Source organism: Trachurus japonicus, chromosome 7 (assembly GCF_045865225.1).
Source record: "Trachurus japonicus isolate A0001 chromosome 7, Traja_1.0".
Classification (NCBI taxonomy): domain Eukaryota; kingdom Metazoa; phylum Chordata; class Actinopteri; order Carangiformes; family Carangidae; genus Trachurus; species Trachurus japonicus.
In genome coordinates this window covers 11,839,828-11,867,602 of record NC_140913.1, presented here as the reverse complement: position 1 = coordinate 11,867,602, position 27,775 = coordinate 11,839,828, and the positions used below count along the sequence as shown (strand labels likewise).

Sequence of the window (27,775 nt, the reverse complement as noted above, 5' to 3'; positions counted from 1 at the left end):
TGTTTTCCAGACCCATTAAGCTCCTCACATGCTCTGCTGAGCTTTTAGAACAAACTATGAAAAGCTTTTCAGTGGATCGAACGCCTCTTTCATGTTATTAAAGTCATTTTTCACTATATTCACATTTAGGTTTTAAGTCATATGATAACCCACTCATGAAATATGACCGCATGGTAAAATGCTGCAAATTCTGCATAAATCTAATATTAAATTAAAAACACACTCTGGTCCATGGGCTTAAGTTTCCATTACTCAAGACAAGTGTGCGCACTCTCTCTCTCTCTCCCTCTAGCTACAGTTACGTTACATTATTAACCCTCATTTTTCTGTCATTACATGTTGTATCTCCATGTTTAATTTTAAGATATGATCTTGTTAAAAACAAGCGCTACAGATATAAGAGCTGTCAGTCAGTCATCACTTCTTTCTTCTTTTTTTTTTCCTCCCAGTTTGCCCTGGAGTTGAGGAACAAGGTGTGGCCCTCCTTCAGACAGGCCGGCGTTCGCCCTCACCAACTGGGTTGCATGGACTTCGTCCCCACCAACTGCCACGTCAACCTGATGCAGGTCTCCTACCCCAAGAGCACGACCTCTGCCGGCAGGACCTTCAGCATCCGCTTCAGCCGCAAAAACTCCCTGTTTGGCCTGGACCCTGACCAAGGTAGAGGCACACACACACACACACACACACACACACACACACACATGCATTTCTATCCGAGAAGATTTGAACATTAGTACGATCTCTGCCACATATCCACTAAGCTTCTCTGAGGTCCATCCCCTTCATGATAATACAGCTTAACCCACTTAACACCAGCTCAGTGATCGTTGTGACTAATTACCCTCCATGACCATTTAAATCATGCAACACTGAGAGAGGTACAACCCCCCCCCCCCACCTACATCCTCCCCCCCCTCCCCAGATGAGTGCTTTGCCATTAAGTCTCCATTAGCTCCAGGCCACACGCATGTTATTGACATGAAAAGTGAATGAATAATGTCAGCAAAGATGGTGCCTGGAGGCGGTGCAGGAATGTGTGACGTTCACTCTGCTGCTGCTGCTGCTCCGGGGGTCAAAGGGGGAAAGAAACAAGAGAGAGCGAGAAATTGAGAGCGAGAAAAATGTTTTAAAACTGCTTAAAGCGCAAAGTACAAAGTCAGAATATTTTATTTGAGCACCAGATGGAAATTAGGTCAGTTACAATTGTTCCTTTAACTAGCAATAGAGAATATGTGGAATAAATGGATTATAAAGATGAAAATCAAAACAAATATGTACAGACAAACAAATTGAGGTTATGAGTTTTAACATCAAATGCCATTGAGATAGGAATCTCATTTTCAAGGGAGACCTGAATGTGCATTAAAAACATGATGAAAACAATTCATAAACAAATAGTCCAAAGATAATTCTCATTACAGCATCAATAACAAACAAAAAATACTAAATTATAATACTACTAAACATGTTTTTTTCCGCTTGTTCCATGTGTCTGGGCTATCAAATTTAAATGAACTCTTCTCAAATTGAACATTTGACTTATTATTACTGTAGGTACAGTACATTGGGTGGTAGCCAATTATGTGACTGAGATACTTAATATAAAATGGTCATTTCTCTATAAAACTTAAAAAATAAACAGGTCTAAGGACCAAACAAGCTTCTTGTATAAGGGGCAGTGATGGGCACCGTACATATCGCCATCCTAAAACAGAGCAGAACGTTTCAGTGGATCCAGAGGTTTGAGGATAGACAGGAGCGGCCTGCCTGTAACTTCTGATGCAGCTTGATGTGAACAGAGTCCGAGGCTGAGCTGCCGATGTCCCTCCTCTCTCAGCTCTGCACAGATGAGAATGCAGCACAGCTGTCTAGACAGACAGCAGACACTTAACATTGCTCACATTATTCCAGGATGCCTCGTCCTCGTCTTTCCTCTCAGCGCCAGCTGCCACTCAGACATCTGCCAGGCAGTCGACTCGTACTGGTGAGACCGAGACATTCGGCTCTGGTGCTTCTCAGCTCTGGTTGTGGAGATGATGATGTTTTCTCCAGCCTTTAGTTGTGCAGTCAGAAAGAGAATGCATAGCAACACTGAGCTTTATTACCTGAGGTGATGAAAATATTTCCTCCTGCAGTGCAATAACCACGGTGTTTTAAAGGAATGCCTGGAATGGGCTACATGAAACAAAATAAGAGCTTCTCGAGTTAATTCTAGTGTTTGCTCTTTTACTAATAGGAAGAATTGGAGGAATCTGTCTGCAGTGTTGGGAGATGTCAGGTTATTGCAGCTTAGTTTGGCTTCCAACCCAAGTAAACAGGTTTGCATCCTGCCCTCGCTGTGTGTCAGTTGCATAAGAAGTTGTTTTTCATGGAGTCCAAATGGAAAACAGACAAGAGAGTAACTTCACAGGCTTTGAACATCTGGGGGAGATAAGTGAAATCTTTTTTCATCCAGCCACTGTTAACATTGTTGTTTATCCCCCTCTCCTCTCTACTCCTCTCCTCTCCTCTCCTCTCCTCTCCACTCCTCTCCTCTCCTCTCCTCTCCTCTCCTCTCCTCTCCTCTCCTCTCCACAGCACAACTCAACCCCATGTCCCACACCCAGCACTGTGTGACCAGCATGGGAGCTCCCTCCTGGAACTGTACCGGCCTGGAGGGGGATGAGGCAGACGGCGGCGAGGACGAGGCCGTGGACGGAGGCGAGAGTTTGAACGACAGTCGGCGGAGCATCCACGGAGAGGGCGGGCTCAGCTTCCTGCTCAAACAGGAAGACACAGAGACGCAGGACGCCTACATTCACTTGTACAGCCGCCTGGACGTTGCTGTGAGGGAAATGAAGCAGTATGTCGCTCAAATCGACGTGTAAGTTTTGTTTTGGCCTCTTCCACATCAGCCAGTCTCATCCCTTAGTGTCATCCATCAAATCATCAAGTGTTTACTCATATCCACCACCGGTTGCCAAATATTGTGATTCCGGTGGTGTTTGTATGTTAGTTGAGTATTTTCGGTGACATTTAGAGATCTCTGTTTGAAAGCTGGGAGCTGTTATTCCCCCTCAGCAGCCTCCTGAGGCTGTTCGTCAGCCTCCCTTTGTCTGTCTGCCCTTTGCTTCGTTTAAAGCCGAGGATTTACAAAAGGAACATTCTTCAGGCCCAAAATATTTACGGGCCCGGCCCCAGTACAGGAACAGGGAGTGAGGCCAGGACAGCATCAAGAGAAAGACACACATATTGTGCATCTGTGCTGAGGAAGGGGTGTGACAGTGTACATGTTTGATAGTGAAGGGTTCTAAGCAGCAGATTATTATAATGGAAATAATAGTTGTTTCTTAACTCTTCCAATATGCTTTGAATCCATAAAGATACATATGCATCTGAAATGTACAACACAGAATATACTACGCAAATATCTCATTTTTGGAATTGATCTCACATTTTCTTCAGCCTCCTGTCGTCTATCACGGAGCCCACGCAGCTCCAGGGGGAAGGCGGGGAGCCCCCGGTCTACGAGCCCACTCAGCCGTCTCTGGCCCCCTGCGAGGACGGCTGCGACCAGGACAAGGTGGAGCAGGGCGGCATCAAGAGAGTCTGCTTCAAGGTGAACGAGGAGGACCAGGAGGACTCGGGCCACGACACAATGAGCTACAGGGACTCGTACAGGTAACTGGTTAACGGTGTAATAATAAATCCCAATTATCTGTTGTACAGTACGCAGGTGGACGAATCTGTATTCACCTGGTGTCGCAGCGTCTTTATCAAACACCAGAACGGAGACATGGAACACCTTTGTCTGACACCTAGGTTTTAAACCGTGGACTCTATAAAACAGGCACAACCTTCAAACTCCCTCGTTACTCCACAAACCTATAATGCTGCTCATTTCCCCCCTTCGGAGGCTAAAACTCATTCCAGATGTCGACTGTTTTAACCGAGATGGAGGAGCTAAAAATTACTTCAAAATGTTTCGGTCAGCTCTGGTTATGTCATTTGCTTGTTGCGAGTTCATTCAGATGTTTCTGTGTGTGTGTGTGTGTGTGTGTGTGTGTGTGTGTGCATGGTTCACTGGGCTGTGCTCCACTGAGCCCCACCCTCCACCACCCACTAAGATGTAGTTATTGGTTGTTGGTGCGGTGGGCTGGTGTATAATACAGCCAAAATGTTTGGGGCGCGGCCTCCTCACCCACTCTGTCATTAAGGCCCCAGCCACGGCATGTGAAACGCAACTACCTCATCACAATAAAATGTAAAGGAAAATGAAGGCTGGTGCACACACACACACACACACACACACACACACACATGCACAATGAGGTGTTTACTCTGGATTTTAAAGCCCAGTGGAAAAAAAACCCCTCTGTGTTCAAGGTAACAGTACAAAGCTGCATAGTGAACGTGGATGAATCATCCCACTTGTGAAATTCTGGATGTGATGAAAAGTGCTACTGTGTCTCAGAGGTGGGTGGTGGGTCCTGCTGAGATAATCAGACATAAAAAAAGCCAGAGGTGGTGACAGACCACAACAGAGCTCAGCACTCGGAGGTCACGGCCTGAGAGGAACATAATGTGAGAACAAGGACGGGAGAAAGTGGCTCCCAACGCAACACAGACATGACGGGTCAAAGACAGACACACACAGAAAGAACAGAGCCAGTGTGTGAAGAAATAATCATCAGGCAGCGTCCGTTCCAAACTCGAGTACAAAGTGTCTGTCATTAATCAGTAACTCTGTTGGCTCACATGCGTGTGTGTGTGTGTGTGTGTGTGTGTGTGTGTGTGTGTGTGTGTGTGTGTGTGTGTGTGTGTGTGTGTGTGGTGTGTGTGTGTGTGTGTGTGTGTGTGTGTGTGTGTGTGTGTGTGTGTGTGTGTGTGTGTGTGTGTGTGTGTGTGTGTGTGTGTGTGTGTGTGTGTGTGTGTCCAGCTTTCTTAAGATCTTTTCTCTGGCATCTCGTCTTATCTAGAGTGTGTCCAGTTCCAGATCCAGCTATGGCTGACTAAAAAGACAAATCACAGCTAAAATCATTTAGTGTGTGTCCAAGACAGTTTACTTCTTTAATAAAAAGTGCGCTCAGAAATCAATTTAAAATGTGTGTTACGTATCATTTTCACTGTGCATTAGTTAGTTTTTTAGTTTAGTTTATTTAAAGTGTAAAATCACCATGGTGCAACATGGTCTCAATACACTTAACACAATCAATTACAATAACACGAACAACAAGATCACTTTACAAACTCAGATTATGGTAAATGATCAGTGAAATACAGGCCAAAATAGACAAAAACATACAGAGGAAGACAGAAGAAAGAACAGGCAAAAGAGCACACTGTATTGTATTGCATTGTATTGTGGGGCAATGTGTCAGGCTTTTCCCACTGTGAAGACTCCGTATATGCAAATGGGACACGGCTACAATTAAAGAAGCGAAGCTCAGAGGAAGTCGTTAATGAGTTGCTCACCGGGATCCCAGTGTGTCCTCGGTGTGTTTATGAATGTGTTTCCACCTGATTCTCAAGCTGTGGCTGCATCGCCCTGTGGTGCTGCTCACACTTTTGGCAGGAGGTGTGTGTGTGTGTGTGGGGGGGGCTAAATTTGGAAATCAACTCGTGCATGTGTGTGTGAAAGAGAGAGTGTGTATGTCTCTGAACTCAGGTGGAAAATACAACTCCCCATGCAGAAGCCGAGAGCAGAAGGGGAATAGCAGAGGGTCCGTGGGGACTGAGGGAGCTGCGTTTATTTCAGGCAACAAATAAAAGCACAGGGAGGATTGAGGTGTGATGAGAGGAGGTGGAGTGAGGAGAAGTGGACAAAGACAACAGCATGTCTGGATTTACCAGACTGTGTGTGTGTGTGTGTGTGTGTGTGTGTGTGTGTGTGTGTGTGTGTGTGTGAGTAAAATTTGAGCCAAACTACTAAAAGACGACTCCACCAACTCTCTCCCTGTAATTGTAGCAGCTCCGGTGCAGCCAGTTTCTCTCCCTCCCTCCAGCACAAACACACATCCACACACATCAGGGACCGCAGAAACAACCCCAGCAGGTTGATACCCACCCCCACCCCCCCCACACACACACACACACACACACACACTCCCTCACTGTGTCATCCAGCCAAGACGTATCACAGTAAAGGAGGACAAAGCCGGTGTTGTCGTTTTGTAGCTCGTAGTCGCTCGTAGGCCATTTGTCTTTGTAATTCAGCCTGTGAATCACTCGGGGGGGGGGAGTTGTGAGCTTGCTCTCCTGAAGCCACGTATAATTTGAGCCACATAAATCTTCCACGTGCTCCCGGTAATCATGTCAATTCACGTAGACCTACGACTATAAATACTAAACCGAGGCATTTCTTAAAGAGCAAGAAGTCCACCCAGTCTGAAACCATCATGTGTTTATAGGTGAGCTGCTTTTCTCCATTTGAAATCTAAAGTATGTGTTTAACATCAGTCAAATGTTTTGGAGTCTAATACAGCCCCAGTTAAGTGAATGCCTCTCTGTGGAAACCAGAGGCAGAAACATTTAATTACCTTCACTCTCACATACTGTAAATCAGAAAAGGCATTTACAATCAGAGGGATTATTTGGCAGCGTAATTACAAGACGCTGCTTCCAAATCCCCTCTGTGGTGGAAGAGCGGAATGAACGAGTGAACCCTCGGCCCGGGCGAAGAGCTCTGACCGTGTTTGTTTGTGTGTTTTTGTGCTTTATTCCAGCGAATGCAACAGCAACAGAGACTCGGTCCTGTCCTACACCAGCGTGCGCAGCAACAGCTCCTACCTGGGCAGCGACGAGATGGGATCAGGTAAATCCAGTTGTTTGTTGTGCGCAGCTGTGAGGATCTGATGTCGGTTCCAGAAAACCTCTCCTCTGCGGTGTCTGTGTTTAGTCGGGTTACATGTTGTCTTGGCTCGGCGTGTTGGATTACAAGCGAAACAATGATCTTTTTGGTTCCAGCGCATGAGAGTAAAAACGTGTGACTGTCCAAACAGACAAAGTGAATTTAACATAAACAGCATCAGCTCGGGCCGACGCCAGCACACTGTGTGTTTCCTGAGTGTCAAACAAAGACGGGGGAATAAAGGATGTTTGCATGAGAACAGATGATTTACATTATGATAATGTTGATCATATGTCACTGTAGATCCTTCTTCTGAGGTCACTGTGGTCAGATATTATAGACACAACATTTCATAATCCCCACAGCCACATTGTTTGCGCAGAGAGCCAAGTATGTGACCGCTGCTGTTTATCACGTCGCCTTTATTAGTGTGACGTCATTAACAGCCCACAACCAGTCTCTGTTGGAGTAAACCCTCTCTAATTTGATGCATCAGGATTTACGTTAATGTATTTAATATGTGCAGTCGACACTTTTCTTTTTTCAATAACGGTTTTGCTTTGGTGTTTTGTGGTTGTTAGGCGACGAGCTGCCGTGTGACATGAGGATTCCTTCGGACAAACAGGACAAGCTGCACGGCTGCCTGGAGCACCTCTTCAACCAGGTGGGTCAGGGTTGACCAAGTCAAATCTTTATTCACAGAAGACGAAATGTGGAAGAAGAAATGTTACTGAAGTTGAACTTGCCCCCCCCCCCTCCGTCTTTCTCTCTATGTCAAACCATATGGGGCCGATGATGTGATAGTAATCAGTCTACATCTGGGCTGAGTTACCTCATGCTGCTCCCTCTGTCCTCTGCTCAGGATCCTCTCATCTTTCGCCTCGCTTCCTTTCTTTCTTTCTTTTCTTTTCCCCCACCTTACACACACATGTACACACACACAGACTTTCACTGATATGTTGATTCGGTTAAAGACATCCATACCTCCTCTCTTCTCCTCTTACCAGCATTTGATGTTGTTTGACTCCACGTGGGGTGCCTCCCTCTCTTTGGCTGCTGTTTTTTTTTTTCCACATGGAAACAGCAGCTCTGGGGCTCACAAACACAAGCCTAGTTGTTTTTAATGCTGACAGCCCCGTGCCAGAAGTTACTACACAATGTGTGGGAGTGTGTGTGTATGTGTTTGAATGGCACATAGAGAAATGAGGGAGCTCGTAGAAGACGGGAAATAAATTTGTGCAGAATATGAGCAGATGAAATATTGATTAATTAACTGACGATCTTTCTGTGTGTGTGTGCTTTTATTTCTACACAAAGGTCGACTCCATCAACAGTCTACTCAAAGGACCTGTCATGACCAAGGCCTGTGAGGAGACCAAGCACTTTTACTCAGACCACAGCCAACCAGGTACATGTGCTTCTTTGTGTATGTGTGTGTGTGTGTGTGTTGTGTGCTGCATGAAGGGTGAAAAGGTGTGTTGACACCTCTCTGTTAACAGAGCCGTTACACAACACACACTCATGCATTTCCTGGTTTTTATGCGGACAGAGTTTCGCCAGACGGAGGACTGGACAGTTCGGTGTCGCTACATTATCCACAAGAACATCCAGGAGGACCCGTGGAACCTTCCTAACTCTATCAAAACCCTGGTGGAGAGCCTGCAGAGATTTGTGGATGGTTAGCAGAGCGCACACACAGTCTAACACACTCTTGCCATGTGGTCATATACAGTTACAATCACTCACTCCGCCTTGTTTTTCCTTCTACCTCCACAGATGGAAAGAACCAGCTTCTCCTGGCTCTGCTCAAGTGCACAGGTACAGTAATGTGTCAGTGTTCGACACAAAGCAGTTCACACTCTGAACCAGATGGTGGCAGATAATCAAACTAGATACAACACGGCTCTCATTTTCCAGAAAATGACCAGGAGAGATGTCAGTGCTCTGCAGAACTCAGTCTGCAGCAGCTGGAAAGGTCTCATAACTGGAGCATTTAAAAATGAATCCAACAGTTTTCTCTCTCTCTGTAAATGAGATCATCCATCATATGAAATTACAGCCAGTTCTCCATCTGCACGTCCTAAAAACATCTTCAAAGATGATTACATTTTAAAAATGATTTATTTAAAGTGTCAGGAATCCAGGCTCTGTGGAATTTTATTCGCCATTTAATGAGGTTTTACTTTTATTATCTCTTTTTTTTAAACTTTCATATTGTAACACGTTTACATTAATAGCAAACTATGACTGTAATAGTCCCACATCAAGTGTGTTTTAATTTCATCACATCTGCTCATTAGCAAAGGTAAAGCACATGTTTAAATTGACTTAGTTTTCCACTGTGATTAAATGACTCTGAGGAGTCGGAGACATCGGCTGTGTTTTCATTCCCGGAGCAGGATCGTGTCCAGTTTGAGGCCACTTGTTTGTACAGAGGGAGGTTTGGTGTGGAAGCATATGATGCTCCAGTCACTTTGAACTGTGCACAGTGGCATATGGTGTTAGTTAATGGGAGATATCCTCTCTGGGGATCCAGGCTAATGTAATAAAGTGTATGTATTGGAGCAAGTCCAAGAAATGTGTAATGAGGAAGGTTAGAGAGGGGAGGTCGGGGTGTCTTACCCTCTGCTACCCACTGACTTCTTCATCTTTTTGCCCCCTCCATTTTTAAAAATTATTTTCTCTCCCCAACTCCAGACACATCTCTACAGCTGCGACGGGATGTGATCTTCTGCCAGGCAGCGACGGGCGCCCTGTGCACGCTGGCCGAGCAGCTGCTGGCGGCGTTCCGCTCGCGCTTCAACAACGCCGGCGAGTACCAGGAGGACGGCAAGGAGACCAGCCGCAAGTGGCTGGAGCAGATATCGGTCATCGGTGTTCTGCTGCACTTCCAGTCCTCGCTGGCGCCGCACCTGGTGAGGACGGGCTTGGCGTTCTCTTAATTTACGATGCAGTTTCATCATGAATTCAGAATCTTACCTACAAACGCCATCATCGTCTGCATCCGTCCCGTTGCATCCATGTGTGGTGTGTCCCTGGTTCTCGTCACAAGCAGCAGAACTCTCCTGGTGCAACCTCTGAGCTTCCTCTTCTTTCCTCTCCCTGACAGAAGGAGGAGCGGACCATGCTGGAGGACACCAAGGCCGCCCTGTCGGACTTGGACAAAGTCACTGTGTTCTTCAGGCAACTGGAGGACGAGTGTCTCGTTGCAAGTAAGAGACTCCATCAACAAAGACTGACTTGGCCCATTCAAACCAGACTGCTGCTAATGAGCAGCTGTATGGTTTGACCAACTCTGAAAAGAGTTCTATTATGTGCATGTATAGAAGCTATTGAGGGTGAAATTGTCATTTTGCCATTGCAGATTTAATTTTCTTTTCAGCAGAGAATCTGAATAGGAAGCTAAAACAACAGTATAATGGCTCCATAAATCATCTTTAACAAGGGCAGAGCATGTAGTCTGTTAAAGTGCTCTCTTTGTCCAAGTATCACAGATAACACGCTCCCTCCTGACGGCCTGTGAAGGGCTTCATTTAAACTTGAGTGCTGCTGTGAGACACATGAGATACTAGCGCATATGTGGCAGAAAGAAAGCAAAGATACACACATACGTTAGAGGTTTTTAATTTACTTTTTAAATGTTTTGCCTTTATTTTGACAGTCACAGCAAAGAAGGGAGAGGATGATAGGGAGAGGGCCACAGGTCGGCTTCACACATTACAGTTAATACCTCTGTAATATTCTTGCATCAGCGTGCAAGCTGTGCTGCAGTAAGGAAATATTCTTTTGGAGCATGAAAAATGACAAATTGATTTTGTGGTTTGCGTTCGCTTCTCCTCCCAAAACACTCACGGTTGGACCATTTATGTGAGAGTAAGCATTTCAACAGGGCGGTGTGAGGATGCTTTTTCTTTTTACGGCCGCTACGTATAAAGTTTAAGACCTTTGTGTCTCTTAATAACCTCGGTATATGTGTTTGCTGAGAGTGCTGCAGGCGGCCAGAAGCCCTTTAAAGCCAGCAGATACAAACAACGGCTGCATTCTGAATCAGGTCCTTTCAGCTGCCTCAATATGGCCGACAGAGATTGCCGCTCAAAGGAAACGCGCGACGTGCACTTCTCATCTTAGAGGGCAAAGCCGTGAGTGAGGCAGGGATTTAGTTTTTCAGGTTTACACTCGGCAGCAGAAAGTGTTTGGTCTACATGTGTATATATTGTGCACAAACATAAACTAATGACTCTCACTGTCCTATACATTACATAGTACAGTCATGCAGAGATTAACACTGTGCAATCTACCGTTTAACCAAACTGCTCTCCTGAAGTTGCACATTCAGCTCAGATTGCTGCAGTGCCGGCGGGCTGGTTTGTGGCGGCAGCTTTCGCTGGACAGTATTGATTTACTAATGGCATCTTCAGCGAGCAGTGAGCTATAGGTTAGGTAGAGTCATGTAAGCACCGCAGAGTCTGTGGCCTCTGGGTTCAGCCCTGAAGCATCACAGCCAATTCCGTAGGATTAAGGCTTGATGGGTTCTCTAGGAAAGAGCGCTGACCCTAGAGGTCGCTCGGTAAAGGTCGTCTTTTCCATTTTCGGAGAACTGCTCATGTCTCGCAGTCGGAAAATGTTAGGAGGAATCAACACAAATCAGAGTCGGACTTATAAATTATTACCAGTCATGTGTTGTTCGTAGAAGCACAAAAGCTTGCGGCTCCGCGTGCAAGAGGTGCAGCAAACTGACATTCTTCTAAACTGCAGTTGCTCTACATATAAGAATTTATTAAGGAAAGATAAAAAGACGTATCAGACAACAATATAAATATCTAAAAGACTCAGAAGCAACAGCTACACATGATGAAATCAAGGACCAACATCAGTCAGGTTATCCTCAACCGCTGGTTAGACAAACACACACACAAATGATGTTTGTGAGCTGATGCTGCGCTAAAAATCTGTGTTGCTGATTTTCCTAACATGACTAATATGCAGGTAACTACTTCTTTTATATTTCAACTAGACTTTTGTCACTTTTTCCGTCTCTGCGTGTGCAGTCAGTAGTCCCTGTGGCCGTGTGGAGGCAGGGAGCTCTCCACACTCAGCTCTTGGGTTTCTGATAAAAGTACAGTGACTGTGGTTTTCTGGAGTTGTGGTTGGGAAAAACATAATAAACAATGATGCTCACTACATCTTGGGGCCTGGAGTGTTAGAGTGTGAGATTGTTTATTTATCACAGACTTTAATGCACATCTAGTGATAATACTATTAATATTATTAATGCGGAATTTGTATATGAAGTGGTTTGACAAACAAAACTTACAAGCAGCATAAATCTTGACCTCTGTATAATTCTCATGTGTATTTATGGAGTTGCTCAGACAGCCACAAGTATAACACCACAGTCTTGTTAACCTCTCTCCTGACTGTGTGTATTTGTGTTGCAGACACGCCGGTGTGTTACCAGGTGGAGGGCAGCCGACAGGCCCTGAGGGTCACTCTGTACCTGGACAGCTGTCACTTCAGCGAGCTGCCCAGTCGGTTGCAGAACGGCGGCAGCCTCAAGCTCCACACTGTCCTCTTCACCAAGGGTAAGACTGGGCAGACTGGGGCAGAGGAACTGGAGAAAGTGACAAGATTTATTGTGTTAAGGAACTGGAGAAAGTGACAAGATTTATTGTGTTACTCTGTGAAAATGAGTCAGAAATTTCAAAAACATCAATGTTACTTTAATGCAAAGTCACTTATGTGAAATTGAATCATGGTTTGTGCAGCCTCAGCCGCTCTCACATGTACATTTCCCGGTAACTTGATGTACTTTTATTAAGTTACATTGAAGCCTTTTATTGCCCATTTAAAACTCCACCTTTACCCCCTTCCACGGTGCCAGGCTCCGTTTAGTTCTCCATCAGTCTCAACAGGCCTAGTATGAGTGGACAGCATTATACATCGTACCTGTCTGCCAAATAGCCATTAATTTTCCATATACACGTTCCAGTTGGGAAACTTAACTTGATGAGAGCTCATATTGTTCTCATGGACTTGAGTGTTGAGGAAAGTGCTACAGCGCAGATTCAATGATGCAGATATGTGGATAAACATCGCCACCTAATGGAAGAGAGTGCTGGTGCAGGCTGAGGAGAAGTGTGAGGTAGACTGTGACATTGCAGATGCTCAAGTGTGTGTGGTCGCATCTGTGAGCACCCTATTCTTTTTATACTGATAAGGCCAGGCAAGGTATCTTTATTTATATTGCACATTTCATACCAAGGGGCAACTCAATGTGCTTTACAGTACATACAACAGATAAAACATTTAACAGTAAGAACTGGAAACGGAAAAAGAACAGCATAAAAACATACAATTTAAAAGAAAATTAGAATAACCCAGAATAGTAAAAATTGTAAACATTGAACATACAGCAAGAAGAAGAAAAAAGAATAAAGAAAGTACAAAAAAAAAGAAATTATGTAACATACAGCAAGAAGAAAAAAAGAATAAAGAAAGTACAAAAAAAAGAAATTGTGTAAAAAATACAAAATAAAAACCTGTTTCCACCTAAAATATGACTAAAACTGTTATACAATTCATGTAGGATTGTGTTTAAGGTTGATTGGATTGAATGAAAACTTAAAACAGGTTCATATTATTGCGAGGAGTAAGGATGAGGTTTGTATTGAGGTGCGAGGGCTTCAAATCATGTGATCATTTATGTGTGCGCCCATGAGTGTTGGACTAACTGCCCCCCGCCTGCTTCTCTCAGCACTGGAGCGTCCAGAGGGAGTGTCCCAGCAGGACTACGCTGCCATGGAGGAGTTCCAGCAGCGCACCAACGCCGTCTCACTAGAGAAGGTCAAGGCCTACTATCGCAGACTCAGGTAAACTGCATCACAGCCCCCCAGTGGTTTACTCACTAGAACTCTGGATGGATTTCACCTTAAAGGGAGAGTTCACCCTCTGATGTTGCGTAAGCATGAACAAACTGTGCTTCGGTTGCTCTTTTACTTGACATCCGGCTGTTTTCAAGGTCCAGGTACTTCTCAAGGTGAGAACTGGATCATTCATCGAGACATGACCTCAACAAAGGCACACATCTACTGACAGAATGTTGTCGGTTACTGTAGCTCATTTAGTGATGCAAAACGACTTGTTTCTTAAACATGAGTATGTGTAGCTCAGGATTATTGACCCATTTTACAAAATATTAAATCTAAACAAGGTTGCTTGGCGGTTTGAATCTTCACACACAGTTCATATGATATAGTTGTTATATGATACAATATATTTACAGCTCAGATCACAGTAAATATTGAAATTTGAATGTGCATATAAGCGTGTATGTTTATTTACATTTTATACAATTTTGCAGGAAGGTCATACATGGTAAATAATTCTGCCGTAGCTCTAATATTCTGTGCTATACAGTAGTGCCTGGACATATTGTCAGAACATTAACTGGAATATAGCTTTAGATAAGAGTGTTTATTTAAATTTTTATTCTACCTTGAGTTTTAATGATTATGTCTCTGTAACATATTCATCTTTTATTAATAGCCTGTTATGAGTGTCGTGATTTCTGATACGTAAATGACTCATGCAACATCAGTAAATGGTGAAATATTTAGTGTAGCAGATGCATCATATTCTATATCATGAAGTGCTCTCAACGCTCAGTGAGTCAGCTCTCACACAAAATGAGTCAGAGGAGGGATCAAGAATCTGTAGGTTTGCAAAGCAGGTGGAGAGTTTTAAAAACTGAAATAGAGATGTTTGTGTCTCCTCAGGGCTTTCTATTTGGAGAAGTCCAACCTCCCCACGGACTCAAACACCACGGCCATGAAGATCGACCAGGTAAATATTCACTTACTCTGATACATCCTGCTCTTGTTGTGCTCACAGAATGTGTACATTACAGCCTCTGTGAATGTTTATCATGTGACTCGTATCGTGTTCTTGTAACGCACTGTAAGTCCATTTGTATATAATATTGTGACTGAATATAAATGCAAGCACAGATACTGGGCCTTGAAGTTAGAGACCTGCAACCAAGCATTTCAAAAGTAAGGTGAACTGGTGTCCTGTTCCCTCCACTGGACCCCCCAACCCCCACCCCACCCCCCCACTAGCTCGTCAAGACGCCCACCCCCTCCCATTAACTCCAACTAACCTCAACGCATCAGCATTATAAACCATGTGAACTTCAGTGATGACTAGAGTAGAAAGGAAATTCTAGTGTCTTGAACTGACTCTAGCTTTGGTAGATTCCAGTGATTAAAACTAAATAGATCATAGTTTGGATGAATAGAACCACATCCTCAGGTCACTGTCTTTCAAAAGAACGACTGAGACAGAGTCAAACCTCTGTGTCATTGTTGATTGGTTTCCTTCTTCTCCTTCTGTTTCTACTGGTGCGCCATCTTAACAAGTCACTTACTCAACTATTGATGTTGCGTTCCATTCACCTCGGAGGTCAGACACCCCAGCCCATCACACCCAGTTGTTGGTCAATGACAACACATTATTGCACATACCAGCACAAGTGAGACTGAAGTGCTAAAAAAAACAGTATATTACTACAGCCATTACCTGTGTTGACACACAGAGTGGCCATTTTGGATTTTGATGTTGGGATTTTGTGAGGCACTTGAAATTTTCTGATTTGGAAATTCAACTGCTGGTTGAAATTTCCAACTAGAAAATCTGAAATTCTGCCTTCCCAGTTGAAATGGAACGCACCATGAAATATATCAAATAATGTGAGATAATTTCCAATTTCCAAAACAAATATGCTCATTCCTCTCAAACTGAATTTCACTATATGAACTGTATCAGAGAAAATTATCAGAACTGGTGAATTCATGAAGAAAACAAGCCTCTTTTTCCTCCACTTGTTTTTTGAATGCAGATTTTAACACTCTAAATGACTTGTTGAGATGGACACACTGTACTCTCTTGTTAGCTGTCCGTTTAACCACTGAACCTTGCTGACCTCCACTTTTCGCCCCCCCCCTTAGCTCCTGCGACCCCTGAACACGCTGGACGACCTCTGTCGACTGATGCAGTCCTACATCAACGTGCGCCCGAGCGCCCACGGCCACCCGTCAGGTGTCAGCGTGCTGTGTGTGTCCTCCGAGCTGTGCAACCGCCTGGGAGCCTGCCACATCACCATGTGTGGCACAGGCATGCAGAGGTCAGCCCGGCAACACACCGTCATCATTCCACTGCTTGTGTCGTATCACTGGTCTGTCAGCTGGAATAAAGATTAACACAGTGCATAGGGGGTGGCGTGCACCACTGAACCTCAAACTGAGCCGTAGCCTCACTGTCTGAATTCATTACTACTACAGAGTATCCAGCACATGCGCACATGGACAACTGTATCGGTGCGTGTTTGTTAATAAACTTTTTTGTGCTCTTTGCAGATGTACCCTGAGTGTGACACTGGAGCAGGCCATGATCTTAGCCAGGAACCACGGACTCCTGCCGCGCTGCATCATGCAGACCATGGACATTATGCGTAAACAGGTAAAACTCTAAAAGCTGCATAAAGGCCCAGCGGGGTTTCATATTTCTAAACTAAGTGTACTGTCTTTTCACATCAGTAGCCACTTTAGGTTGAGTCATATGTAGTGCAGTACAACAGCTCTGCCATTAATTCACCTTCACCAGTTTAAATCACATGTTCTGCACTGAGGTCATGGTTAAAGTTGGTGTCTTACTGTATATTGAGTGGGAGTAATACAATCATCTCTCAATGTGATCAGTCCAGTGCAGCTCCACCACTAATCTGCTAATGCTAACACATATAATTGAATTTAAACCTCAATAAAAGTAGAACACTTGCATTATGTGTGACAAATGAAGTGTTTAACTACATCAGGAGAAATTATTCTATTAACAACCAGTGCTAGACAACATGGTTGAAATGAATGCCACAATATGAATTGGTGTGTTTATCTGATATTGGCATACAACAGGCCACAGTTTCATTGCTTTTAACATCAGACTAAACTCTGGACACACAACCAGCTCAGTAGCTTTGTCGTTGTTTTTTAATTAATTCTGCTTGAGATAATTTATTAGGACATAATAAGAAGGTGTGATCATGTTCTCACAGTAAAACACAGTAAACAATGTTTAATCATCCTGTCAGAGTAGTAGACTTGCAGTCAGAGGAGCTATTGTGTTCATGAATCTGTCATGACTCTCAGACAAAATCACATAAAGATAAAGAGTAGTATGTGAATTTCATTGTTTTTTCAAAAAAAGTCTGTTTAGGGCAGTTGTATTAACTGCAACGTGACCGGAGCTTATAACATAACATACATTCTCTCCACCACCAGGGAGCACGAGTCGAGCTCTCCGCTAAAAATCTCAAGGTAATGGACCAGATGCCTCCATCAGCCCCAAGGTAAAGTATCAAACCACCTGCAGCAGGCACCTCCACATGTGCCTTCAGCACACTGGACAGTTTCTGGCCTTTAGGCCAGGCGGATCCTCTCATTCAATTTTTTTTTTCTTTTCCAACAGGCTCTTCAAGCTGTGTTTGCCGCCCTCGGACGGAGAACTCTAAGAAAATTGTCACTTCAGAGAGCTCATCAGAGAGAGGGTGGACGTGGAAGAGAAAGATATGATGAGAGATGACGCTTACAAAAGAGGGCAAGTCTCACCGGAGAGACACTGCTGATGGACAGACCCGTGCCCCCCCACCCCCCACCCCCCTTCGCTGCCTCAGTTACACAGGGATCATTCCAGCATGGATACCACTAGAGTCTTCAGGGCAAAGAGAAGTCAGATACTGTGGAGCAGCTGCACAGAGACTGACGCAGCCTGAAGACTGGTCATGTACTGTTGTACTGGGAAACCACCCAGATAGAAGTATTACTGTTTTGGCTGTCTACACGTAGCTGATATGAATGACTTGATAACTGGTGTGAAATGTTCACAGCATGAGTGAAAAGGGAGACGTCTGAGTCTGAGGCCTCACACAGACAACATCCACAGCTCTTATTATTAACTGGATTAACCAAACTACCTGTAGCTGACTGTCGTGCTGAATGCAGACGTTTTGAATTTTGCCTTGGACTGCAAGTCCAGAGAGCTTTGTGTCTCTCTCTCTCTCTCTCCCCAGGTGAAGTGGGACGCTTTGGACACCCTGGTATTCACGTGTGATCGCAGACTGGACAGATGCAGAAAGTCAAAGAATAGACAGAGAGATGGAAGTAGGGATTGAAAAGATAAAAAAAAAAGATGGATGATTGACGAGGTTGCTCTTTAATCAGCCCGTTGCATGTGGTTACTGTGCAATTACTGTAGGTTTAGTGTGAGTACTGTATTACTGCACTATATGAAGGATAGTTATTTATTGTGTCTGGAAGGAGTGTTTTTATCCCTCACTTATTCTATATCAGGTATTAAAGAATCTAAAAAGCATTCCAGCCTACATATTGAACAGTATTTAAAGGACCAATGGCATGCCTTTCTTTCTTTTTGTTTGTTTTTTAGACATAACTGCTTGTGTATTTCATTTTTATTTATGTCTGGAATTTGATTACGTCAGGAAATCTTCAGGGAGCGTGAGGGGAGGACGGACAAACTGAAGCTAGCTAATCAGAATCAGGACAAACGGAAGCTAAAAACAAACCATACGAGGCTGTCAACAAACAGTCGATTTGCCAGGTTGCGATATTGAATCGTTGTTAAATTATTAATATATTAATGAAAACATACTAGTTGAAGGAGCGCCTTCTGTTAACTGAGACATTGTGTTGACTTTTAAATTGGCTTTTATGTTGTCTGGGGTCTGTCGTATTTACTGTAGGTATTAAAAGAAGCACAATGATTGGTCCATACAAGTTGCAGTGTTAGCTGAACGTACTGTAAGCAGTTTGCAGGTGATGTAAACAAAGGGATCTTTCCAGGACTTAATCACAGTACCATTATTTTACTGAAGATTTTAATTTCTTGTACATACAAACTGTAACTATGTCAGAGGAAAAAAAAGAGTAGGATATGTCTTATGGCAGCAGAGTAATGCTATAAATTAAAATGCATTATTTTTATGGAAATAATATAGTATATAAAACATTTTGTATTGATGACTGTGCATTTAAAGAGAAGTTTTTGTTTTTTCTCTCTCTTCGCTGAGCGTAACCTCACTGACGACTAGTTGTATTTGACTGGTTTGAAAACAAAAGGGTTTAAATGCATTTCAAGAATCATCCTTGACATGCTGCATTCATTACGCAGACGACTTAGTCCTTTTTATTTATTTAAAAGCAGCCTGGTTCTAAATGAGCATGTTGGAGTAGTCTCTGCTCATCTCCTGGCAGCAGCATGGCCACTGTACGTCTATATCTTCTGGCTGACGTATCGGATGCAGCGGATATTTGCATTATCATCATGTCCCATATCAAATTTGCTCTTAGTGTACATTGTGTAAACTCCTGGTCTTAAAGTGTGTGTGTTACCAGTTGAAATTAGCTAATGACTGCAGCATGTTGGTGTAGCTGGACAAAGAAATATGTCACTGATTACACATCTATTTACATTATTCTAATGTTTCATTACTGTATATACTTTATTTGCAATTTTATTTTGCTTGAAAATAACTGTACAAAGGATCTTTTGTTTGAATCTTTCTAAAACGATCATTGTAAATGCAAACTTAACAAGCTAGTAAATAAAATCTTCACAGTAAGACGGTGTTTGTCAGTGCAAGGACGTGATGTTCAACATAAAAATGCTGATGCACAAAGTAGAAGTGGTTTTCCATCCAGTGAGGACTTGGCCTCCTGTTTATCTCCCAGCTTTATGATGTGTCAAAACACTGTTTTTATTACCTGTGGTTGTATGTTACAGCTGTTTCACACCAAGCAGACACGACTGAGTGATTCTCAGTACAGGCGCTACTGTAAGAGAACAATAACACTCTGACTCATATTGTTCCTGTTCATTTAGCTTGTCAAAAGTCTAATCATCCTTTTCCCAGCTAACCTGACACTTATTGAGTCGGATGTACTACATATGCACTCACTGTCCACTTTAGTAGGTACGCCTGTTCAACTGCTCCTCATTGCAAATATCTAATAAGCAGCAACCCAGTGCATTCATGTAGATATGGTCAAGACAATTAGATAAAGCTCAAACCGAGCATAAGAATGGAGAAGAAAGGTGATTTAGTGATAACACACCATGTCATAAATCATCCAAAATAGATTTCTTGAATGTGATGATAACGTTCTCCGCAGTCACCTGATCTCAGTCCAGTAGAGCTCTGACCTTTGGGATGTGGTGAAACAGGAGATACACATCACGGATGTGCAGCCAACTAATCCATGGTAACTGTGTGATGCTCTCATGCCAAGATGGACCCAAAACCACTCAGGATCGTGTCCAGTACCTTGTTCAATCTATGCCACCAAGAATTTAGGCCGTTATAAAGGCACAAGGGTCAAATTCGGTACTAGCAAAATTGACCTCATAAAATGTGTAGGCTACATCATTTAGCCCTTATCTCTCACAAATTGATCTACAGTAGGCTACACCCCCAGCTGAGATGTCTCACTGGTGTTGACATTATGTGTGTGTGTGTGTGTGTGTGTGTGTGTGTGTGTGTGAGAGAGGGGGGGGTCTTTAAAAACACAGCTTGACATAGTTTTAGGTGTCCATTACCCTGACTGAAGAAAGCTGCACCTAGTGAATATTGCATGAACATGCATCATCAGACTGAAAGCCTTCCTTGCAGCTCCTCTCTTGGGTTGGACTTGAGTGTAGAGGTTATCTCAGGATTTTTATTTTTATTTTTTTTTAAGACACGACACGTTAATTTTTCCAAAAATACAGTAATGATCCCCTTCTGCCACTGAGCAGCTTGTAATTGTTGAGAAAGCTCCAGCTTCACAAACCGGATCAGATGTTACTGCACCAGAACGAGGCTGCTCGCATGTTCAGTGTAACTTTGACTTGAGTGAAATGATGGATCTTTAAATGGCTGCGGATAGATAATGTCTAATTTGCTGATTGCTATAACGTGATTAGACTGGAGAGAAATTCATGTGCGTTTCCATCCCTGCTGTGTCTGTCAAACGGCCGGAAGGGGCTAATGTAAAAGCATACACTGTGCAGTTTCGCGTGGATATTGCAATTGGTTTTCTAGGGGGACCGACACCGACTGCATTCTCCACCAGCACACACCCCTCAGCACCGGTGATGCATCCCCGCGGCAAGGGCACGGACAACTCCTCGTTAGAGTCGTCTCGACTTTAGAATGGTGCAGAAATCTCTCAACGGCGGGGTTTACCCAACTCAAGCCGGAGAGAAGAAGCACAAAGTCGGGTTTGTTGGATTGGACCCCGGGGCTCCCGAATCCAGCAGGGATGGGGCGCTGCTCATTGCGGGTTCGGAAAGCACCAAGCGGAGCAGCATCCTCTGCAGACCGAGGTCCAGCATCTCCGGGAGACCCGGGAGACCCAGACCGTCAAAGAAAAACGCCAGCTATCGGAAACTACAGAATTTCCTTTATAATGCGCTGGAGAGACCGCGGGGATGGGCGTTCATCTACCACGCTTATGTGTAAGTGATGTGCGCGCTTCAACCAAGTATACATTCTGTCATCATGGCCTCTTACTTTGGCACGCACATTATGCACACACACACATAGGCACAACATGACCGGTGCTGCGACTGAGTCATGATCGTGGTGGTGGTGGTGGTGGTGGTGGTGGTGGTGGTGGTAGGGGGCAAGGGGGGTGCTGTTTGGGAGTTTTGCGGGTTGCTTGTGTGGTTCCACATTGGTGACCGTGTTCAGATGGCGCAGTAAAGGGTTAAGTGTTGTCACGCTGCCAGGCTGCTGTAGCCGGATCATAGGCGGGTGTCACTTCACCTGCGGAACTCCTGCTCTCACTCCTCATCCCGGCTATTGCGACACACGCTCAGGTCGCATTGACACGTCTGTTGATGATGGATCAATATGATGTCACACATTCCTCCGTAGTCTGTGTGTTATATGTTTCACACACTAGTGTTTCTGTCCGCTTGGAGTTATTTTGCCGTATGTTGCGGCAGATTCGGGTTTCAGCACCTTGCTGTGTGGACAGCTCCGCTCCGCTCCGCTCCGCGTCACTACTTTCGCTAATTAACGTTGCAGTGTTGTGGACTCTACTACATAGCCTACACAGTGTAGTCTCTCTCTCTGTGTGTGTGTGTGTGTGTGTGTGCAGGCTCAGGGAGTGTTCTGGATACTACAGCCGGTGACTAGACAGTCTGGGAGCGTTTGCAGACTCCAGTGATGCCATCATAAATCAGCTGGTTGATCATCTGTGACCCTCTGCTGAGTGGAGTGGTCCGGAATTTGTAAAGTTGTGTGAGAGTGTGAGAAATTGTGAGCCTACATTTCCCACAATACTTCTGGTGTCTTTGTGTCAGGACCCTCCCTGCCCAATTTTTTTTCTGTTGAGTGTTGATGTTCTTTGAGTTGTTGAGCTCCTCCACAGCCACAAGATGCTGCTCAGCTGATTGACTGACCTTCTTTTAACACATATAATCTACTACCATTTGGTACATCATATTAAGATGAAAGCTGGTAATTACAGTAATTACAGGCGTTGGCTTCACAAGTACATAATCTCTTTTCTTTTCAGAATTAAAGGTGGGTAAAGTGCAGTAGGTAGTTTGCCCTCCAGCCGAGCCTGAATCCTTCTGGATAAGTGATACCGCATGCTTCATAGTGAGGAGCTGAAATTGCCTGAGCATTAAGGAATTCACTGTGTACAGCCTATTGACTCCCCTGAGACAGTTGGATGCCCAGAAGTATGCCTGCGTTTTAACATGAAACCACACGCACAGGCCCCTGTGGGTGCTTTTGAAATATTTACTGAATACTACAGCAGCCAGCTAAAAAACCCTTCTCTGCCATTTGTGTTGCATTTTGGATGCTCATTGACAAGCGTCACTCTCAGGAGGTGCTGTTTTTATCTTCATGGATGAATCTAGTGCAGAAAGAAGGGATGCCGTGTTGTTTTTGGAGGATAATACAGCATTCAGAGCCAAACTACTCCAGGCAACCTAGTTAGAAGAGGGACAGTAGCGTATGTTCTGCCTGAAACTAGAATCCTCCAGAAAGCAAGTCATAAATTAGTGTAATACAAAGAAATGTGATGATGATTAAAGTAACCCTGACACACACTTACAAATCCGTATAAAGTCCAATGTGTAACCTCGTGCATGAGCAGCACAGAGTAACCACGACTCTGCCTCGATTCCATTTGTCTGTTCTATACATTATTCATAGTCACCACACTTCATTTAATCTCCCAACTCTTTTTACTTCCAGCCAGCTGATTTATAAAACTATCATGTGCTGACTTCAGTCAAATCACCCCCTCCTTCCTCATTCTTCTCCTTATCTCTGCTCCAAAAGACAGCGTTTGGCAAACAGAGCGACGCCTCTACCTTGAACCGAGGAAGGAGAGCTTTGCAAAAGAAAAACGTGCTCACGCTCAGACAGCAGATATTCCTCTCTTCTTTTTTCTTTTTTTTGATGGGTTTCCTGTGGAAATGTAAGGCGGGTGTTTTATTCCATAGCCCTCGGTTGTAATGCATGTGTGAATGATCGATACGTGCAACATGACTACCTGGATACAGAGTGCTCTCTGTCTTGCTGCCTCCATGTCTCTCTCACCTACTCTTTTTTTCTCCCTCTTTGTCTGAGCTGTCTGAGCCCAAGGCCACCCTTCCCTCGTAGATCTGTCTCTGGTCCAACATCAGTTAAAGGGGAGAGACACAGTGATCCTCATTTTTCACTGTGTTCGTCTCCAGTCAAGGATATTCCGGTGCATCTAGATCTTTGGCATCTTGTACAATGCAGCTCCCTGCAATGCTGGGTTTGAACATTTTCAGTTCTCACGAAGGCGTCAGAGGAACAGTCTCTGCCTTTATTGACACAACTTTTGGTAGGAGGAACAATTCAGCAATTTACTTTTGTCAGGTTCTCATCTCTAGCTACAGTTTAGCATCCTTTTATGATGCATCCGAGCAGTGGTGTTTTCCTGCATTGATATAGAGGTGGCAGCTCTGATGTATTTGCTGATTTGGTTTCAGCAGGAGGGAAGGAGGAAGCAGCTGCTACTAAGATGACAATATGTGTTACAGTGGAAGAGTTTAGAGGGCGATCAGTCCGTGAGAAAAGAAAACATCCTCTGTCCAACTTTCTTTAAAGTGATGCAGGGGGGGCAGAGTGAGGACTTGGTGCAGTTATTCATTCTTCTACTGCTGAGCTGGCCTGCTGAAAACAAAGTGGGGGAGAGAGCGAGTGAGAGGGAGAGAGAGAAATAAGGCGAGGACGGTGGCAGACAGGTGTGGGCTGCCAAGCTGCTGAGCTGTGATTGAGCGGTCTGTTTGAGTGGAAGCTGTGAGGAGGTGGAAGTCTGCACGCTGAGGCCTGTAGGTGGGCCACGGCTAGGAATGGATTGAGTCCCACTGATGTTACTGATATTATATAATATTTATTAATGTCAGCACTTGTGATGTTGAAACAAGAGCTCAACCTCTTGTCAGTTCAACTCACTGCAGCCTTGCTCATTCTTGTAATGACCCGTTAGCATGTGGTTGCTAATGTTGCTTATGTTGGATAAATAATACTCCAGTTGGCTCATTGTTCTCAATCAGATTATGATTGTTTTGGTTGTTTGTGTGATCGTTTCTGTGGCGACTGCAGCCTCTTATTATGCTTTCAATATGACATAATGACTTGGAGTAAAGCTCCACAATTGGATTCCCTGTGACACTGGTGATGATTCAGTGTAGAAATTCACTTGAAATCAGGTCATTTGTAGCATGGCACAGTGGTTCAGTGGTTAGCTCAGATACACGAGCCTGGGTGGGTTCTCCCCAGGTTCTTAAACTTACTCCCACAATCCAAAGACGTGCACATTAGGTTGATTGGTGACTCTAACTTGCCCTGCTAGAGAGCCACATCTCCTCTCCTCTTCTAAAGAATCCTTTTAAAGGTGTACAGAAAAGAAAACTGAATTTGAGCCCACTCTGGATCATAAAATTAATGTGATAACTCATCTTTCAGACGATGTAGGCCAAACTTTGTGCAAAATTCTATTTTTGAGTAAATCCGGGATGAAAGTGTGTATTTTTTTTTCTCGCATTGGATAATGCAGGCGCACAGATTATACGTCAGCCTGTACACGATTCACCAGCCACTGATATTGGATCCATAATCCGTCATTCAAACGTCTGAGACACGCACACACACACGGAGCTCGGTCTCGCCCCAAGCTTTGAATATCCCGCCCGCTCGATAACGACCAATCAAATTAGTTTTCCTTACTCGGGTAAACTCGTGTTGCAGCTCGTGACAACTCGGCGCGACAAACAGGACAAACGGCCATTTCTGTACACCTTTAATGGCAAGAAGCATAAACAGATTGTTTGTGTGTTGAAGATATGGCTCAGGTTAATTGTAAAGCTCTCTGAGTCTTGTTTTTTTAATTTGACCATGTAAATAAAATTGTCTTGACATGACTCCCCTGCCACACTCGGTATCACACCAAATAAAATTCTTATCCTTTACATTTTGCATTGAAACCACATGACATGACTTAAATCTCTTTTTAATGGATTTGGCTCTAACTGGCTTCCAGCAGGGTTGTATATTGTATTATTTGCTGATATAGCTCTCACTTGGCAGACCCCCCTAAAGCTACAGGGAACATTATTTTAGAGCGTAGGCTTGATAGATTTTCATTTCTTGGTTCATTTAATTAATTGCAGAGGGAATATACAAGATTTCTATTTCCATAACAAGGAGAAAAACTCTTTAGTGTAGATGCTGTTACGTCTGCATACACACCAAGATTCCCGTGCTGTCTCATAAGGAACACAAAGACAGCAGGTATAGCTACAGTAGCAGTGTCACTCATATATGCATTTATGCGAGATGGGTGCCCCAAGAAGTCATCGTCACCCTCAAACACCCTGTCAAAGAGGACCAGCGAGGGGACGCTGCAGTGCTGGCACACGATCGTCACCATCAGTGTTTGCTTGGTGAAAATCCTTTCTTCCTTATTTGCTCTCCTCCAGTTCATCGCAGTCTAAATTTAGCGTGATGAGTATGTCTGGGTAGGCAATGTTGTGCTGAGAGGGGCAAATCAATGCTTCTTTCTCTGCAGCTCAAGAGGAAATGCAGGTCTCTCTGCTTCCAACAACAGGCCCTGTACTTGATTGATCAACGGCCTCGTTCATACTGATGTTGTCTGGACCTCTCTGGCAACAAGTGGATTTATGTGTGTGTTTGTGTACGTGTGTGTTTGCTGCATGTTTCTTGATTGGGGACAGAGGTGGCGGCCCAGATGTGATGGTGTATAAATAGAAATCTATGGCCATATGTGTGTGTGTGTGTGTGTGTGTGTACGAGCTGTGTTGCAGGCAGTGTCAGAAAATAACTTTATCAATATAGTTGAAACATCCATTTATAGAACTGACGTGGGATTGAAAACATCTGATCCCTGTGCTGTTGGGAAATGTATCTGTAACATAATTATGGATCAGTGTCCTATACAAGATATGTAACATTATGTGTAAGTGTGTGTGTGTGTGTGTGTGTGTGTGTGTGTGTGCTTGATAGAAAGGTGTAAATGAACTCTGCTGATGGTAAAGTGGAAGATAAGTGAGTAGCTATAGCCACTAATTGTTTGACTGCTTCAGGATGCAGGTTCTGTTCCCCTCCTTCATCAGCAAGTGTCCTCATTAGTAGGTGCTGATGAGCCTGGCAAGGTCGAGTCAGGAAGTTACATAAACTGATGTCCAGTTAGACCTGCAGCCAGCTCACGTCTCTGCCCACACCATCTCATTTCAGGGTTTATCTCTGTACAATAATTTAAATAGATCTGTTGTCATTTTAGAACAAGGAGCCATTTTTGGAAGCCCACGGAGCCGATCTCTGGATTATTGCTTATTTAAAATGTCAGTTTTTGTCTGACACTGCAAAATAATTGAGTGACTGAATTTGTGTGTTAAACATGTTTTTTTCTTATGCTGTCTTTGCTTGAATAGTAAGACTGATACCAGTTTCATATCTGTTGACCCTTTCAGGCCCACAATAAGACTTTTTCCATATCATTGTGTTTTTCCCAATGAAGAATCATTAAAAGTTTCACCAAGTGCTCAGACAATTATGTAAGTTTGTAGGGGATAAAAGCCCATAAAACAAAAAATCTGAAACTGATTTTTCTTTAGGCTATTTTATGATAGCCTATAATAAAGTAAAGAAAGAACATTTCAACAAAATGACATGTATTTGTCTGGATTGTTGTAGAAGTGATTTAAGTTTTCTATCTTTATCTGATTTTATCCAAGTTTTGATTTTCCCCAAACTTAGATATAGTAACAATAGAAATGTTGAACTGACAATGTAACTCTGTATGTTAGGATGCCAACTGCTGTTAAAGGCGAAGAAGAACTCATACATTACTCTCAAAGATGGTGGATGAGAATTGGATGTATACACACATACACAGAAGAGCGGCAGAAATCTGGTCAAATTTACCTCTTTATCTCTCCAGACATGTCACGTCAGTGTTTTGATCGATAGGTCAGATGGAAAGCACAGATTCTCTAATTCATGGAGTAAAAACTGGCGTGTATGTTGCTCAACCGGAGTAATGACACTCTAAAAACAAGCAAAATTTGGAATACTGCTTATTAGTCTCGCTTTAAGGGGGGCGATTAGCTTAGCTAAGCTTAGTATAAAGACTGGAAGTAGGTTGAGACTGCCCTGCCCAAAGCGCATTGATACAACAAACCCCTCTCTCAGACACTTTGTTAAGGACAGTTTGGCTCTAACTAAAGCTCTGGAGTCAAACACTTGTTTGTGAACTATTTGTAGATTGTGTTTCCAGGTTGTGTTACTGTAAAGAGAGGTCTGGTCACTTTTCTGCTGTT

The 27,775-nt window shown here is 43.8% G+C and overlaps 2 protein-coding genes across 9 annotated transcripts in view; both read left to right on the top strand.

Moving 5' to 3' along the window:
* prex1 (phosphatidylinositol-3,4,5-trisphosphate-dependent Rac exchange factor 1) overlaps positions 1-19,531 on the top strand; it is an 85,682-nt gene extending 66,151 nt beyond the window's left edge. The window contains exons 24-41 of one of the 2 annotated variants that reach the window (XM_085781209.1): positions 450-660; positions 2,581-2,866; positions 3,448-3,663; positions 6,708-6,796; positions 7,414-7,496; positions 8,150-8,240; positions 8,382-8,510; positions 8,609-8,650; positions 9,530-9,747; positions 9,942-10,044; positions 12,271-12,414; positions 13,587-13,701; positions 14,608-14,674; positions 14,839-14,883; positions 15,838-16,013; positions 16,246-16,348; positions 17,167-17,234; positions 17,354-19,531. In XM_085781209.1, the coding sequence (XP_085637335.1) occupies positions 450-660; positions 2,581-2,866; positions 3,448-3,663; positions 6,708-6,796; positions 7,414-7,496; positions 8,150-8,240; positions 8,382-8,510; positions 8,609-8,650; positions 9,530-9,747; positions 9,942-10,044; positions 12,271-12,414; positions 13,587-13,701; positions 14,608-14,674; positions 14,839-14,883; positions 15,838-16,013; positions 16,246-16,348; positions 17,167-17,234; positions 17,354-17,396 (2,229 nt within the window). In that variant the 3' untranslated portion in view covers positions 17,397-19,531. The remainder of the gene's footprint in view (positions 1-449; positions 661-2,580; positions 2,867-3,447; positions 3,664-6,707; positions 6,797-7,413; positions 7,497-8,149; positions 8,241-8,381; positions 8,511-8,608; positions 8,651-9,529; positions 9,748-9,941; positions 10,045-12,270; positions 12,415-13,586; positions 13,702-14,607; positions 14,675-14,838; positions 14,884-15,837; positions 16,014-16,245; positions 16,349-17,166; positions 17,235-17,353) is intronic. The other variant, XM_085781210.1, reaches the window with a different exon arrangement.
* Positions 19,532-20,729: 1,198 nt separating this feature from the next.
* LOC146984233 (potassium voltage-gated channel subfamily KQT member 2-like) overlaps positions 20,730-27,775 on the top strand; it is a 34,994-nt gene continuing 27,948 nt past the window's right edge. For 3 of the 7 annotated variants that reach the window (XM_085781203.1, XM_085781198.1, XM_085781197.1), the window contains exon 1: positions 20,730-21,397. In XM_085781203.1, coding sequence (XP_085637329.1) covers positions 21,093-21,397 — 305 coding nt within the window. In that variant the 5' untranslated portion in view covers positions 20,730-21,092. The remainder of the gene's footprint in view (positions 21,398-27,775) is intronic. The other 4 variants (XM_085781201.1, XM_085781199.1, XM_085781200.1 and 1 more) reach the window with 2 other exon arrangements.